The 16,380-nt window shown below is 30.1% G+C and overlaps 1 protein-coding gene across 1 annotated transcript; it reads right to left on the bottom strand.

Annotated features, from left to right (window-relative positions):
* Positions 1-3,715: 3,715 nt before the first annotated feature.
* On the bottom strand, positions 3,716-7,391 carry LOC107944375 ((+)-delta-cadinene synthase isozyme A). The gene is made up of 7 exons (XM_041104832.1): positions 7,170-7,391; positions 6,743-7,010; positions 5,877-6,255; positions 5,544-5,762; positions 5,274-5,412; positions 4,343-4,591; positions 3,716-4,266 (listed from the first exon to the last, which is right to left on the bottom strand). Exons 1-7 carry the CDS (start codon positions 7,284-7,286, stop codon positions 3,958-3,960), a joined length of 1,680 nt encoding a protein of 559 aa, XP_040960766.1. The 5' UTR covers positions 7,287-7,391; the 3' UTR covers positions 3,716-3,957.
* Between the last annotated feature and the right edge of the window lie 8,989 nt (positions 7,392-16,380).

Genomic DNA, 16,380 nt, shown 5'->3' with positions numbered 1-16,380 from the left:
ATTGTTGTTTGTATAGGAGGATGTGGGTTCAAGCGAGTTGAAGCGTGTTATCTTCCTTTTCAAAGGTTAGGAAGAGATTATGGATAGTTCTAGGTATTGTATCAAAAATGAAAAAAATTATAAATAAAAAATGCTAAAATATTAAATATCTATATAATCATCATTTAAATTTAATTTTTAAGAAACGTAGTAAAACTATGTAAAAATTAGGCATAATGACTTTTTTGCCCTCCAACTTTATAAAAAAATTATTTTGGCCATTTATTTAATTTTTTGTCTATTTTAACCATTGAACATGATTTTTTTTGTCAAACCAACCTAAAATGAATGGACAAGTTAATATTTGTTAACTTTGCTTATGTGACATACACGTGGATGACATGTCAACATTTAATTAGTTTTTTAAAATTTAAAAATATTTAAAAGTTTTAAATAATTTCAATAATTTTGCATTTTTTAAAAAAATTATAATATATTTTTTTGAATTTTTAAAATTTTAAAAAATTAGTTAAATGCTAACGTGTCATCCATGTGACAATCCATGTGTATACATATCAGCAAAGTTAAAAAATGTTATCTTTTCCATCAATTTTGGAGTGATTTGATTAAAAAATATAAGTTTAAAAGCTAAAAAAAATAAAAAAAATTAAATGTGAGGCTGAAATGATTTTATTTGGTCACTTTTTAAAAGTTATTTTAACTTTGTCACTTTATAAAAATATTTTTAAGGTATAAAGATAAAGTTAATTTCTTACATTTACTAATTTTGTCATTTTAACTCTTATTTTTCTTTTAGATCAATTTGGTCCCTCAATCTTTAAGATGTGAAATTGCTTTTTGGAAAAAATTATCATTGCATCTATTTTTCATAAAATATGTTTAAAACCTTCTTTCTTTCCAAATATGTTAAGTAGAAAATATTTATATTTATAAATATGTTTTCAATAAAAAATATAAAAACTATTCAAAACCTTATAGAAATAATTATTTTTAAATTTAAGAAAATTTAGACATTACTTAAAAAGAATTAAAACTTTTATGTTAAGTAGAAAATATTTATATTTATAAAGAGTATAGATTGGGCTTAAACCAAGAGTTGTACAAGATGAATTGTTGAATAAAATCATTCGCTGAGCAAAACTTTTAGGTTGATGCTTAGATGATATTGTGCAAACAATTGGTGACATTGCGATGACAGACTCTCAACATCGTGACGTGAAACCAATAGAAAGTGCCATTGCGACCACTGGCCCTCGATGTCGTGACGACACTCACTGTTTTGGCAAGGTCGCAACGTGATACCCTCGACATCGTTATGCCAATCCAAAAATTTTAAAAACATTACATTTTAGTCCTTAATCAACCTCGGTTCATTGAAAGAGCTTTTTTAATAAGCTTGTTTAAAACCCAGATTTGATTATATAACATGTTATAATTACATATTGAGCTTAATAGTGACTTGAACCTAAAACCTCTAGGGAGTGCACTAACTATTTAACCACCAAGCCTATTCAATTTCTTAATTATTTATTTCAAGTAACCCCTATATTTTGGGACATGACAAAGAATGACTAAATAGCTAGGATTTGTTAACCCTAGGGGTGACAAGGGTAAATATCCCAAAATTTGACCAAAAATAAAAAGAATACATTGGGGAAGGAGTGGCTTAAACCTAGGTCCTCTAGCAAGCCTAAGGCTCATATTTTATTTAGTCATAATTCCTGACCATATATATTTTGGGTGTGACTTTACCCTAAGTTGTCGAAAATAAAATGAGAGGAAGGGAGCATGAACTTAGGTCTCTAGGGAGGACTCTCGAACATTTAGCCATTAAACCTAATTCATTTATTGTTTAATAATTATTTTAATTAACCCCTTATATTTCGGGACGTGACAATTTGATCTTCGGGCCTGGTGGTTTTTTTTGTATGGTTGTGTCTTGGCTGTGTGTATTTCATTGATGTTTTCTTAGTGGTGTTGTAGTATGGCCTTGTTTCCTTCACCCCTGTTAAATTTACGTGGTTTTCTTCTATTGATAAAATTTTAAATTGATTGAGAAATAAAATATTTATCGTCTCATGAATGATATTGCTTCAGACAAGGTGATTTTTTCCGCAAATTTCGAGGAGTATTTTCAATAACTTATATGTGATGAGTAAAATATAAATCATGAGTTGATATTTAGTAATACATCTAAGCTAGTTCCAATGTTGGCTCTTACCCAAATTCTCAATCTTACAAACATCATTGATTTCCTTTACAAATATGGAGATGACTACATGTAGAAAAATTTACGTAGATGCAATCACTTTCATTAGGCCAAAAAAAAAAAACTCGTTACTGTTGTCATATTACATTTAAAGTATTATATAAATCTTGAAACCTCAAAAAATTGTGGCATATTTATGCTACTCATTTATTTTTCTATCTAATCAAATTCTTAATCAATTGAATTGAACTTTTTTGGTCCTATAGATCAATTTCAAGACATTGTATCTAATAAGTTACTCCATTGTAATCAAATTCTTAACAAAAAATCTGTATGACTTGACTTTCTCTGTCCCTCGCTTTGCCATCCTTGGTAGCTAGACCTACTAGCATCTTTGCTAGTCTTGTCGAGCTAGAAGCTATATACTGGGCTTGACCTCAACTGACCCAGTCACAAGAAGACAGGCGAGAAAGGCATTCGCTTAGTAATGAGCAGCTGGCCATTTCGCATTTATGTGGCATTTGACTCTCGTACCATGCCTCTTGCTCGTTGAGACCTCTAGAGCATCCAATCCTTAAAAGGGAAGAAGAAAGGGAATCCCCAAGTCCGAGGACATATTCAAAAACGAACTGTAGACCATTCTACTGGCAACCATTCCCACTGCCAGTTATCAATTAGCTAATTAAGGCATTCAATGCCCTGATATATATCTTACTCCGTACAATACATACAATTTAAAAATATAAATTTAAAGGTTAAAAAAAACTAAAAATTAAATATAGAACTGAAACAATTTTTTATAAAGTTTAAGGGCCAAATAAATCATTATCACAATATAAAATTTCTTTAAACAATCCAACTTACACTCAATCGGTCCTATACCAAATCAAGAATCACATTCTATCCAAATCAACTAGACCTCTTCTTCCTTGCATTTCTCTCTCTTTTTCTTCATTGTTGTTAAAAACTTGTCCTCAATTTCCTCTATTGATCTAACTTTTCTATTGTCTCCTAGCCCAAGAATGACTCCATTACTCACCATCTGTTCACTAGCCTCATATTGCTCTCCAACTATTTTACGAGAATTTTTATCCAACTGATGAATCTCAATTCTCTTAGAAACCCCCTACCGATTGCACTTCCCTCCAGTAAAATGCACGGTTGATTATCCACACTTCCTTCCACGATCCATTTTTCTTTAAAACACATACCTTTAATCTCTTAAGCAATCACATAAAAACACCTCAAACAACCCCAAGAGACCAAACTTACCATCTTTAACACCTAAAAAACTTTAAAGCCAAGGTTCATTCACCATCATCCCATGGTGATATACATTAGCCCTTTGTAACACAATAACACAACTACCACTCATGATCCCTTGCATTGAAATCTCATAAGCAAAAATCATTTGAGACCAACTCAGAACTGCACCAAAAGAACAACCATGAAACTCATTTAAATAACAATGCTTGATTCATTCACCAACCCGTAAGGCTCAAGAAATCATGAGAATTGAAAATTTATTGAAATATGACATAAAACATAGTACAAAAGAGTAACATAAATATACCATAAATTATTGAGGTGATATAACACCTCAAACATAAAATGACACATAAAAGTGACACAAACATACACTATGGATTATTAAGATATTAGGATTTAAATAACATCTTAAATACTATATAACATATAACAGCAATACACACGAAATGGATTGCTAGATAATATAGATTCTTAATTCCTCAATAAGAGACTGAGATTGGATCAATGAGCAAAGAAGTTATTGCATCTTTTGTTTTTTTCCCAACATGTGTGACCCCATCTCCAGTCTTGTAAAGGAAATCGATGACCCTTGTAAAATTGAGAATTTGTGTAAGAACCGGCCCTGGAACAACTTTGGATATCTCACTAAATATCAATTCCTGGTTTATATCTTTCCAAGCATTCTCCACTTGCTTCTTCAGTTCACTACATGCTTCTTCTTCTGAGACCGCATGTTCTCTCATGTAGCATTCAACAGCCGATGCACAGTGCCCTCTTTCTTGCTCAAACTATATATTTATAGTAGTTTTATTCATCAAATAGAAGTCATTGAAAATAATTTTACAAACTTCTGAAAGAAAGTACCTTGTGTGAAGCAACATCATCCATGAGACGACCAACAATAGAAGAAGCATAAATGATTTTAGGGTTATTAGATGCCCAATTAAAAATCTCAGGTGTCACAAAATCTCCCATTCCAATAAAAGATGCGATGTTTGCCATGATATAAGCAAAAGATACGACTGCGTTCCTCATATACTCTTCCATTGTTGGTATATAGTTTTCATTATACCATTTGGCCTCCACAAAATAAGATTCACTCACTTGTTTAAACTATAAAAAGGAAAAAAAAAAGGGAAAGTCATAATCAAATTTCAAGTTTAGAGTAAGTACCAACTTATAATCTACCAATATAAATATTTTTTTATAAAATGGAATATACTCATGTTGAATATCTATATTTAGGGATAACAAAATAACCCAAACCCACATGTTTCGATTCAACCCTATAAAACATATTTTCTATGAAAATTGAATTTGGAGAAAAGGAAAACGAGTTTTCAATTAAATTTTAGAGCTCGGGCAGAGATAAGATTTTAATTAAACTTGCATCTTCGTCCTATCTTAAAAAATTATCAAAATACCTTTTTTAATTTCATAACTAATTTTTTTATATTTTAATTATAATTTCTTAAAATTCTATAAAATTTTACAAGATTTAAACTTTGTAACATTTTATTTGATATTGTAAAAAGTAATATGACATAAAAATTATTTAATATTTTAGAGTGAGTTAGCTAAAGTTGAGATTTTTTTTTTGATATAAAATTTCAAATAAAATCATGTTTGGGGTAATGTGAAGGCATGAGGTATAGAAATTGGATGGAGCTGAGGTGAATAGTCCCACCATGCCTCGCCCTATTGTCAACACTTTTCTCATATAATATATGAGAAAAGGGTTATCAATTTTTATTAATATAAAAGCATTTAAAAAATAGATAAGGTATGGATGTACTGTATCTTTCGCATATTTGACACGATATGATTTTCCTTGTTTAATCATTGCCTCCTCCATTTCTTCATAAAAATCTAACAATGGTTCGTAAAATGATTTCATGTATTCTGGGAGTTGATTTATATAATGAGCATCCAACCTAAAAATCAAATAGAGAAAAGTTCAAAATCAAACATATTGAATGATGTCTATTATATATGATTACATAAACTAATTGAATCAAATTTAAAATTTAAAATTGAATAGTGCGTAAATATATAAGTTGCTAACCTTTGCACTGCATTTGTGAGGAGTTGAAGTTCTTCAAGTGTGCCATATGCGTCATATATGTCATCCATTAATGTTACCAGGACAAATGTTTTTGCTAATATCTCCCTAGCAAAAGAGTATTGTGGCTCAAAATACGCTCCTAATACCCAAAGGTAACCTTCTACCAATCTATCTCGAGCAAAAGGTAGTTTTGTAGCTAAGTCTAAACCATTCTTCCACCTGAAACAAAACCCACATTAGCCTAACTATGTATAGTTCATTATTAGGTATCAATCAGTCCTTTTAAATTAGGATAAACAATTAATGTTGAATGTTAAAGGAGTAATATATTGCCTTGAGATCTTGCTTAGCTCTTCCTTGTGTAAAATTTGTAACAAGTTAAAATCCAACTCTGCAAACTTCAATAGCGTTTTGTTATGTGAAGCATCGTCTTGGTAAAAGGAAATGAATCGCCTAGCCTCCAACCTTGACAAGCCCCTGCGGATGGGTTGGTATAGAGCATGGGAGACTAAGGCTGAAAGGGGATATTCGATAGTCTCAGCAGCTTTGGCTAAACCAAGATGAGTGGTGGTGAAACCAAGAGCTTCTTCAAGTATATCTTCCCCATGCACACGTAAATATGAAGCTTCATACAATTCTAGTAAGCCTTTCACATCACTTGTTAAGGACACGTTAAAGTTTCCTTTATCATCTTTGAACTTGTTGAACCATTCTACTCAGCCCAATAAAATATTATTATATTAATCATTGTAATATAGAGAAATTAAATCTAAAATTTAAAATTTCAACAACAAAATTTTGTAGCAAAAAAGGAATACTAACTCGAAGAAAAAAAATTAAGATGCACAATATGACAACGATTTTCATCGTGGTCATCACCATCATAATTTATTGTTATAGGAAAATAATTACATGCAATTACTTTTATATGGATTTTAAGCAAAAATAATATAGATCTCGATCTAGAGTATTGAATTAATTATTTATTTATGTTGAATTACAGAGTAAAAATTTTAAAAAATTCATTTTATTTTTTAACAGTTTTGATTGGGTTGGATCATCGATTCAAATTACTGGTGAAGGAGTTGGACAATTTTTTTGAATCAAAATAGTTAAATTATTATGTTGACCCTAGTTAGCAGTTAAAACAATAAAAAAACAAGATTTGACGTGAAAAATGGGAAGGAAAATGGACTCACCACAAGGGGCACCCAATCCGTTCTCTCTAAGCAATCGAAATTGAAGAGAAGTAGTCTCGAGAGTTTGGTCATCCTTATAGTCATGCTCATAAATATTGAGCAATACTTCCTCTATCTCTCTTTCAAAATGGTAACTCACACCCAACCGTTTGATTGTATCAATTAAACGCAATTTGTAGAGCAACTCATCATCCATCACTCCCTTAATCATCCTCCTTACTTCTTCTTTCAATTCTTCATGTTGTAGTTTAGTTTTAGCATCAACGTTCTGCAAAATTGTAATGCAGTACAACACGAAATCAATATAAACATGAAAACATATTTGCTCATGTGCAAACACTTGTGTATATGTGATTTAAGCTAAACAATATATTAACGACTGATATTTACTCGTGTGCAAACACACGTATGTATCTAAACTCTTTACCGTTGTTGGAGATGAAAGGAAAATATCCCCCCAAACGCTAGGATGAAACTTGGCTGTGGGACGCTTCTGGTTGGACATGGATCCATGAGTTGAAGAAGGAAGCTTTGATGAAGACATTTTGCTAGATAGTAATTCTGTATGTTGGAAACACTACGAAATGAGATGAATTGGTGTGAGGCAAAGAGCTCCTTTGTTGAACTATTTATAGAACTTTCTCAGCATGTGAAAATCCTATATTTACATATACAGCTATAAATTGAACAGCAGGGTTCGGTAAAAATAAAAATAAAAAATATTAAATTATTAAAAAATAAAAAATATTAAAAATGAATTAATTGTTGACTTGACATCCATGTCTATGTCCACGTTAGCAAAGTTAATATCTGTTGGAGTGATTTGATAGAAAAAATGCAAGTTTGAGGGTTAAAGAGAGGAAAAAACTTAAATGAAGGACTAAAAAAACTTTTTTTTTAAATGTTGGAGGGCTAAATAAGTCATTTTATCAAATTAATTCAATCAATCAAAAATATAACTAAATTGTGATAATAATATGTATTCAAGTTTTAAGTTGACATTAACATTGTTGTTTGTATAGGAGGATGTGGGTTTGAGGGAGTTGAAACGTGTTATCCTCCTTTTCAAGGGTTGGGAAGAGATTATGGGTAGTTTTAGGCATTGTATCAAAAATGAAATGAAATGAAATTATAAATAAACAATGCTAAAATATTAAATATCTATATAATCATCATTTAAAACTATGTAAAAATTAGGCATAATAACTTTTTTGCCCTCCAACTTTATAAAAAATTTATTTTGGCCCATTTATTTAATTTTTCGTCCATTTTAACCATTGAACATGATAACTTTGCTTATGTGACATACACGTGGATGACATGTCAACATTTAATTAATTTTTTAAAATTTAAAAAATTTTAAATTTTTTAATAATTTCAATAATTTTGCATTTAAAAAAAATTATAATATGTTTTTTTGAATTTTTAAAATTTTTAAAAAATAGTTAAATGCTAACGTGTCATCCATGTGACAATCCATGTGTATACATATCAGCAAAGTTAAAAAATGTTATCTTTTCCATCAATTTTGGAGTGATTTGATAAAAAAATATAAGTTTAAAAGCTAAAAAAAAATAAAAAAAATAAATGTGAGGCTGAAATGATTTTATTTGGTCACTTTTTAAAAGTTATTTTAACTTTGTCACTTTATAAAAATATTTTTAAGGTATAAAGATAAAGTTAATTTCTTACATTTACTAATTTTTTCATTTTAACTCTTATTTTTCTTTTAGATCACTTTGGTCCCTCAATTTTTAAAATGTGAAATTGCTTTTTGAAAAAAATGATCATCGCATCTATTTTTCATTAAATATGTTTAAAACTTTTTTTTCCAAATATGTTAAGTAGAAAATATTTATATTTATAAATATGTTTTCAATAAAAAATATTTATTTTCAAAATTGTTTTAAATAAAAAAATATAAAAACTATTCAAAACCTTATAGAAATAATTATTTTTAAATTTAAGAAAATTTAGACATTACTTAAAAAGAATTAAAACTTCGTTGTAAAAGGCATAAAATAATTAGATATTTTTAATTTATATACACAATCAACCATATATTACCGGCCTAAGATTAATGTTGATGTAAATAATTTAAAATGTCTAAATGAATGTTGCGTACTATTTTAAGTAAAAGGAAAATCATGTTTTAGACAATTTTCTTACAATTTAAAATAGTTGTACTTCATATGGTTTACAAAACTTCTTTTTAATGAAATTCCTAGAGTTATTCTATTTTAAAAAAAATTCTAATCGTATATTACTATTTTATGTTATACCATAAGGTTTAACACCCAAACTTGATCTGTATAAGATGGATAATTATTATTATTTTAACAATTTTTAAAAAATAAAACTTAAAATCATAAGTAAAATTTGAAAGGCTTAGATAGATTTTAAAAGTTTACATAAATTCTTTAGGTAAGAAAATAAAATTTTATAAAACTATTATATAAATAAATTATATTATCGTAAATATAAAATATTATTTATTTAAATTTTTTATCATTGGATATTTTTAAAAAAAATTGTCCTTATGATTTAATTGAAATTTTGTTTAAAATTTTATTTTTAATTATTTCATTAAAACTTAAAATTATCATAAAGTATACATTATTTAATTTAAATTTAAGATAACAAGATATATAAAATTTAAATTTTTTAAAAATTATAAAATAAATCTACATAAATGCCCACAACTATTGTATAAAGTTATTTTAAAGAATAGTATTTTCATTTCTTTATTTTTGACATATCTTTTTTCGATATTCTTACTTTCTTTTTTAAAATTTTTAGTAGGATATCTATAATAATGTGGATAATTTAAAATAACGACATTTCGCACTCTTGTATTGTCAAAACTATTTTTAAATTTTAGTGCATTTTTATTGGTTTCATTTTAAATAAAATTAAAATCATGATTACATTTTTTTTAAAAGAAAACATGTCAAAAACACCGGTTCTCGATTCAACCATAAAAAAATTAAAAAAATTCATGAAAGTTCAAAAATAATTAAAAAATAATCATAAAAAATAAGGAAAAAATAAACACAAATAAATGATAATAGAAATATAAACATTCATTTTATAAAATATAAAAATTAAATTAAATATTTCAACTAATTTAAATTTGGTTTAGAAGGTTTTTAATATGTTTTTACCTGGTTTAATTGATTTTTGCTAGTTCTATCTTCTTCCAATTTTTTAATATCGGTTGCATCAATTAAACTACCAGTTCCCTATTCAGTCGGTCAATCCACTCCGATTTCAACAACCATATATTTCATCTAATAATATGTTTTATGTTTTAATATGTTTATATATTTAAAAAAATTGATCCATATGTTCAATCTGATGGTTTAGTATCTAAACATGATTTATTCAGAAAAAAGAGTGTTTTAATTTTTGTTTTATTTTTAAATGATGATATAAAGGATTAGATTAGCTTAAATTAATTTGTCCTTAATATCTTAATAATTATCATAAATTAATTTTGTAATTAAACTATATTAATTTTACTATAAAAATTGAACTCCGATAATGACAATATAGAAAGATCGTAAAGCAATAAGAAAGAAAAGCACAGATTTTACGTGGAAACACTTTCGGGAAAAAAGACAGGCAGGGGAGAAGAAAATTCACTAATGTTAAAAATTGAATGATAAAAGATGAGTTTCAACTTGTGTAATCAAAGTTAAATAGAAGAAGAGTAGTTTTATATTTAAAGGTTGAAAAAAACGTTATTCTAATCAATGTCAAATAGAAGAAGAGTAGTCCTATATTGATTCTACTTGTGTAATCAAAGTTAAATAGAAGAAGAGTAGTTTTATATTTTAGCTCTCAGCCTTAAGCCCATCACAGATCCCCTAGTTTTACCGAAGTATTATTTTTTAACAAGACTTTGGGTCACACAACTCTAACAATCTCCACATTGACATGAACTCTCAACGAACAAGTTCTCCACCTCTTCCATGAAACCCCTAGAAAGGGGTATTCATCAACAATGAACACCAACCAATTCCAAGAAATGCTCAAACTTGGTTATAATAAGTGACTTAGTCGTCATATTTGTAGGATTATCATGAGTACTAACTTTGCTCACAAAAATATCACCACGAGCAATAATATCATGCATAAAATGATATCGAACATCGATGTGCTTTATTCTCTCATGAAACATTTGAACATTCATAAGGAAAATGACACTTTGACTATCACAAAACACTATACTGATTTGAACGTCTTAACTGAGTTCACCAAAGAGTCTCTTTAACCAAATAGCTTCTTTACAAGCTTTAGTAATTAGCATGTACTTGGCGTGTACTCGGCTTCAATAGTAGACAAAGCAATTGTAGGCTACAAAGTGACTTTCCAACTGATTTTGCAACCCATACTAAAGACATATTCTGTGAGAGATCTTCTTCTATCAAAGTCTCCGGTAAAATCAGAATCAACATACCCAATAACTCCATCTCTAGTTCTTCCAAACTGTAAGCAAACATTAGTAGTAGCTCGTAAGTATCTGAAAATCCACTGAACTTTTTTCCAATGTTCTTTATCAGGATTCGCCATGTATTTATAAAATGCATATGATACATTTGGATGTGAGAAAACCAAAAAATATATGAGAGATCTCGTTGCACTAAAATATTAAACATGTGACATGTAGTCAATCTCAACATTTGATTGCAGTGACAAAGTCGATGAAAGTCTGAAGTGGGTTGCTAATGAATTACTAACAGGCTTGATACTTTGCATATTGAACTTGCAAAGAATGTTCTCAATGTACCTTTTCTGACTTAGGTGCAATTTACATGCTTTTTTATCTTTGAGAATCTCCATCCCAAGTTTCTTCATTGCTGTTCCCAAATCTTTCATCTCAAATTCTTTACTAAGCTGGGCTTTGACCTTTCTTATCTCTCATTTATCTTTGGCTACCATCAACATGTCATCAATAGAAATGAGTAGATATACAAAAGAACCATCACTTTTTTTCTTAAAATAAGCATAATTGTCAAAGCTACTCCTTTTGAAATCATTAGTAGTCATAAAAGAATCAAACCTCTTGTACTACTGTCTTGGTGACTTTTAAGCTATAAAGGGACTTTTTCAGCAAGCAAACACAATCCTCCTTTTTTGAAACTATAAAACCCTTTGGTTGTTTCATGTAAATATCTTTTTCAAGTTCTTCATACAAGAATGATGTTTTTATATCTAATTGTTCAAGCTCCAAATCATGCGTGACCGCAATACCAAGCAAGGATCAAATCGAACTATGCTTTACAACTGGAGAAAACACATCTGTGAAATCTACACCTAGAATCTAATTGTAACATTTTGCAACTGACCTTGCTTTATATCTAGGTTCTTCAATTCCTAGAGTCCCTTCTTTCTTTTTGAACACCCATTCACAACGAACCTCATTTTTACCTTTAGGAAGCTTCGCTAGGTCCCATGTTTTATTCTTATGGAGCTATTCCATCTCTTCTTGCATGACTAACATCTATTTTCCTGAATCTTTACAACTAAGTACCTCGAAATAAGTAGATGGGTCTTGATTTGCATTTATATCTTCAGCCATGTTTAAAGCATAAGCAACTAGATCAGCCTTGGTGTACCTCTTTGGAGGTTTAATTTCTATTCTAGGTCTATTGTTGGCAATAGAATGTTGTGGTAAAGAAGAAACTCTACTCTAAGTTTCTGTACTAACTTGAGGAGTAGACTCTATTGTAGATCCTAAATCAATCTGAAGCTTGACCTACTTCACATATGTGTTTGAACTTTGCTGGTCTTCATTGGAAGAGTCATTAAAAGATAAGTTAAGTAGCATAACATTTTCAAAGAAAATAATATCTTTGGTAATCACGACTTTTCTATTTTCAAGACACCATAGCTTATACCTTTTAACACCGGCCTTATAACCAAGGAAAACATATTTAATGGATCTAGGTTTTGATTTTCCATTAGCAACATAAGCATACGTAGGACATCCAAAAATCTTCAAATTAGAATAATCAACAGGATTACCAAACCATACCACTTATGGAGTCTTTTTCTGAATGGCAACGGATGAAGACCAGTTAATAAAAAAACATGTAGTAAAGGCCGCTTCAGCCTAAAACGACTTCAGTAAACAAGCATTCGACAACATACACTGAAACTTTTCCATGATTATTCTATTCATTCATTCCGCAACGCCATTTTGTTGTGGAGTATGATGAATTGTCAAGTGTCTCACAATCCCTTTTGATTTACACAATTCATTAAATTCATTAAAAAATATTTCTAAGCCATTATTTGTATGAAGGTGTTTTATATTTTTTCATATTTGCTTCTCGATTATAGTTTTCCAAGCCTTAAATGTGAAAAACACATTATTTTTTTGCTTCAGGAGGAATGCCCAAACCTTTTGGAAAAATCATCAATGATCGTCAGCATGTAATTAGTGCTACCCCTTGAAAGCACTATAGATGGTCCCCAAAGATCAGAATGAATATAATCCAACATTCCCTTCATGTTATGGATTCTTCTAGTGAATTGAACTCTCTTTTGCTTCCCAAAATTCACAGTGCTCACAGAACTTCAGTTTGTTAATGCCTTGTCCATCAAGAAGTCCTCTTTTACTCAATTCTTCTATGTCGTTCTCATTTATATGCCTTAGGCGCATATGCCAAAGTCTAGTAACACCATCATCTAACAAGGAAGAGGAAACAACGGTTGTATCACCAATAATATTTGAACCTTGCAAAACATATAACTTGACAACCTTTCTCTGTCTTTTCATCACAATGAGAGAACCCTTGTTGATCTTCAAAACCCCACTTTAAACTGTGCACTTGTTCCTTTTTGAATCAAGAGTACTCAATGAAATAAAATTCCTCTTCAATTCTGGTACATGTCATGCGCCACTAACTGTTCTAATGACTCTATCGAACATCTTAATTTTGATTGTACCAATACTTGTGATTTTGCATGAAACATTATTTCCCATCGAAACAACATCTTCAGACTTTATTTCATATGTTATAAACCAATCTCGATTGGGACTTATATGGAAGGTGTAATCAAAATCGAGGATCCACTCCTTGCTCACTTTAGAGTTATCAGCAGAAGCAACTAGGAGTTCACCATCGTTGTAGTCTTCTCAACATCAGCTTCACTAGATTGTCCTAGTTACAGCCTAATTTTGCATGTTCCACACTGCCTCAGCTTCACTATCACTTACAATTTGTAATCTCCTCAACAGACATTAGACTTGAATTCGAGAGATTACATCGGTCACCGAAATGTCCTAATAGCGATTAGGGATTATAAAATAGTCAATTTAAAACAATTGTTTATTTTATAAGAAAAACTTAGTCTATTTTTTGAAAAACTCATGAGTTACTAAAAACAGATTAAGTTTAATAGTTATCTTGTAACGGTGATTACCTTTGAAAGCATAGCTAATTCTTAATTCATTTATTAAAAAAAGTTTAACTAGAATCTGGTAACAAGAAAGTAATTTTTATTTTGTTTTAATAAAATCCATATTTCATGCATATTTGATTATAATCCAAAATTCATTATTTAAAAAATAATTTAAAAGACATGCATGTTAAATACAACCAAAACCTAAGTCTCGTGCCATAGTTTAAATAAGACGTTACAGTTTCTTAAATAGTTGGGATTATAAACAATTATAGCTACAAATAAAATTATGAATATAACTTTAATCTGAGTCGAGTCCTCTAATTTGTCGATTTCACTTCCTAACCTAGTGGGTTATCTGTAAAGATGTAAAGAAAAGGGAAGTGAGCTATGAAACTCAATATGAGTTTGGTCACAAGTAAACTGGAATGAAACTGTAAGTAAATCACATGGTTAGCGGTTATGAGAATAATCATAATCATAATCATAAAACACTTTAGAATAAGGGTTTATCCTATCATCACTTCACTACAGTATAACAGAAAACACAGTTTTATATGCACATGCTGGTGAATGACAATGCAATTTCAAATTTAGAAAAGAGCTACCCAACTCCACTACACACCTCACTTATGAGTTTCCCCGAACTCATCTACCATATTACTCCAGTTTGTGGATGAACCACCATTGATTTGTAGACGATCTTCCTTGTTGTGGATACATAACTACAGATAAAAACTACCACTGAGTTTGTAAATATGTTAGGTAAACCACTAGTATTTTTAGATAAAAATATTTGCATCTACGCTGCCGCTTGGTTCGTGATCGAACCACATATTTGTAGTTACTTCCACTTGCTGTGAGTGCACAACATGTTTGAATATTAAACAAACTGCCACTAGGCTTGTGGAGAAGCCACTACTTGTTTGCATATGATTAAACTGCTACTCTTCCTTCGTACAAATCATCCTACCCTATGCAATGCAATATGACATACTTTATAACATGACAATTGAAAAATTTGTAGGCATCCTTAACACTTATTTCACTCAACACTAGAAATAATCATGTATTTAGTGAGGTGATAACAGTGTTAACACTCGCCATTTATCTATAACCCTTAACAATAGCCATAATTAATACTACATATTTATCCATAGCACCGTAGTGATTAAGTTAATCAATATAAATAAACACATTACAATAGTACAATTTTAGGCATATAAATCATTGATTCTCATATAAACACAAATTTCCAATGGATGTCACTATTAGCTCCTTTTGCTTGATCCTAGTCACGATCCATCGTCTGCCTATCCTCATAATGCTTATTAGCTTTTTTAAGGAAGTTGGAATGTCGAAGGCTCTTGGATAATCAGCTTGAATCCTTGGGCCACGAAGTAAAGTCATGTGTTTCTCCATCACCCTTCTTATGTTTCTCGAAATATATTCAGGCAACCATATTATTTTCCACTTTATCAAGAAATTCGTTTTCCATGATGAGCTCTCTAATTTAGTAATCAAACTTAAATCAACACCTCTTTTCTAAGATGCAAATGCAATGTAAACACAACAAAAACAAGTTAGTACAGAGTAGAAACAAACAAGAGAATAAATAGAGTACCTACTCGGGTGACCTCTAGGAGTTTGGCATAGTTCTATCTAGGGCTAGTTCCTAAGGTTCACTATATGTGGTTTGGTTTCTAGGGTCAATCCTCACCCATTATAGGCTCATATGGACCGAGTTCGGTTCAGGGGAATACATTTCCTATGGCTGCACGGGGATGAAAATCTCATGAAGACATAGGTACGGATGTATTCCGAAAGTGATCCACTATCCTGCACGGAGGTGAAAACCTCACGAAGGAGTAGTTTCTTACTCCCACTTGAGGGGTAAGACTAAACAGTCTTTATGCAATATGATGCCAAGATATAAAACTCAATTTACAGTAATCATACCACAAATGCAAAGAGGGGATCGTAATTTTCAAATCAAAATTTCAACTTTTGACAATAAGACAGAAAATAATCAATTTTACGGCTTGACTCTCTAACAAGTCCCCAGTGGAGTTGCCAAGCTGTCGAAACTATTTTTAAAAATAAAAATAGAAATCGACTTTTAAAAATGGAAATGGAGTCGCCACCAATCCTTTTTCGAGGTGTGATCGGGTCACCCTGAGATTTTAATAAAACATATTGATTTATTAAAATAATGATTTTGGTCT

The sequence above is a fragment of the Gossypium hirsutum genome, chromosome D11 (assembly GCF_007990345.1).
Source record: "Gossypium hirsutum isolate 1008001.06 chromosome D11, Gossypium_hirsutum_v2.1, whole genome shotgun sequence".
Classification (NCBI taxonomy): Eukaryota; Viridiplantae; Streptophyta; class Magnoliopsida; order Malvales; family Malvaceae; genus Gossypium; species Gossypium hirsutum.
The sequence above is the reverse complement of the archived record's forward strand: the minus strand, read 5'-3'. Positions and strand labels throughout refer to the sequence as shown.

What these genes read in the sequence shown, in the direction of transcription:
- LOC107944375 (XM_041104832.1), bottom strand. Translation starts at nt 7,286, where the DNA reads ATGTCTTCATCAAAGCTTCCTTCTTCAACTCATGGATCCATGTCCAAC. An exon ending in CGGATTGGGTGCCCCTTGTG is followed by an intron (nt 6,256 to 6,742) that starts GTGAGTCCATTT and finishes TGGGCTGAGTAG; the next exon opens with AATGGTTCAACAAGTTCAAA. An exon ending in TCAAATATGCGAAAGATACA is followed by an intron (nt 4,592 to 5,273) that starts GTACATCCATAC and finishes TCCTTTTTATAG; the next exon opens with TTTAAACAAGTGAGTGAATC.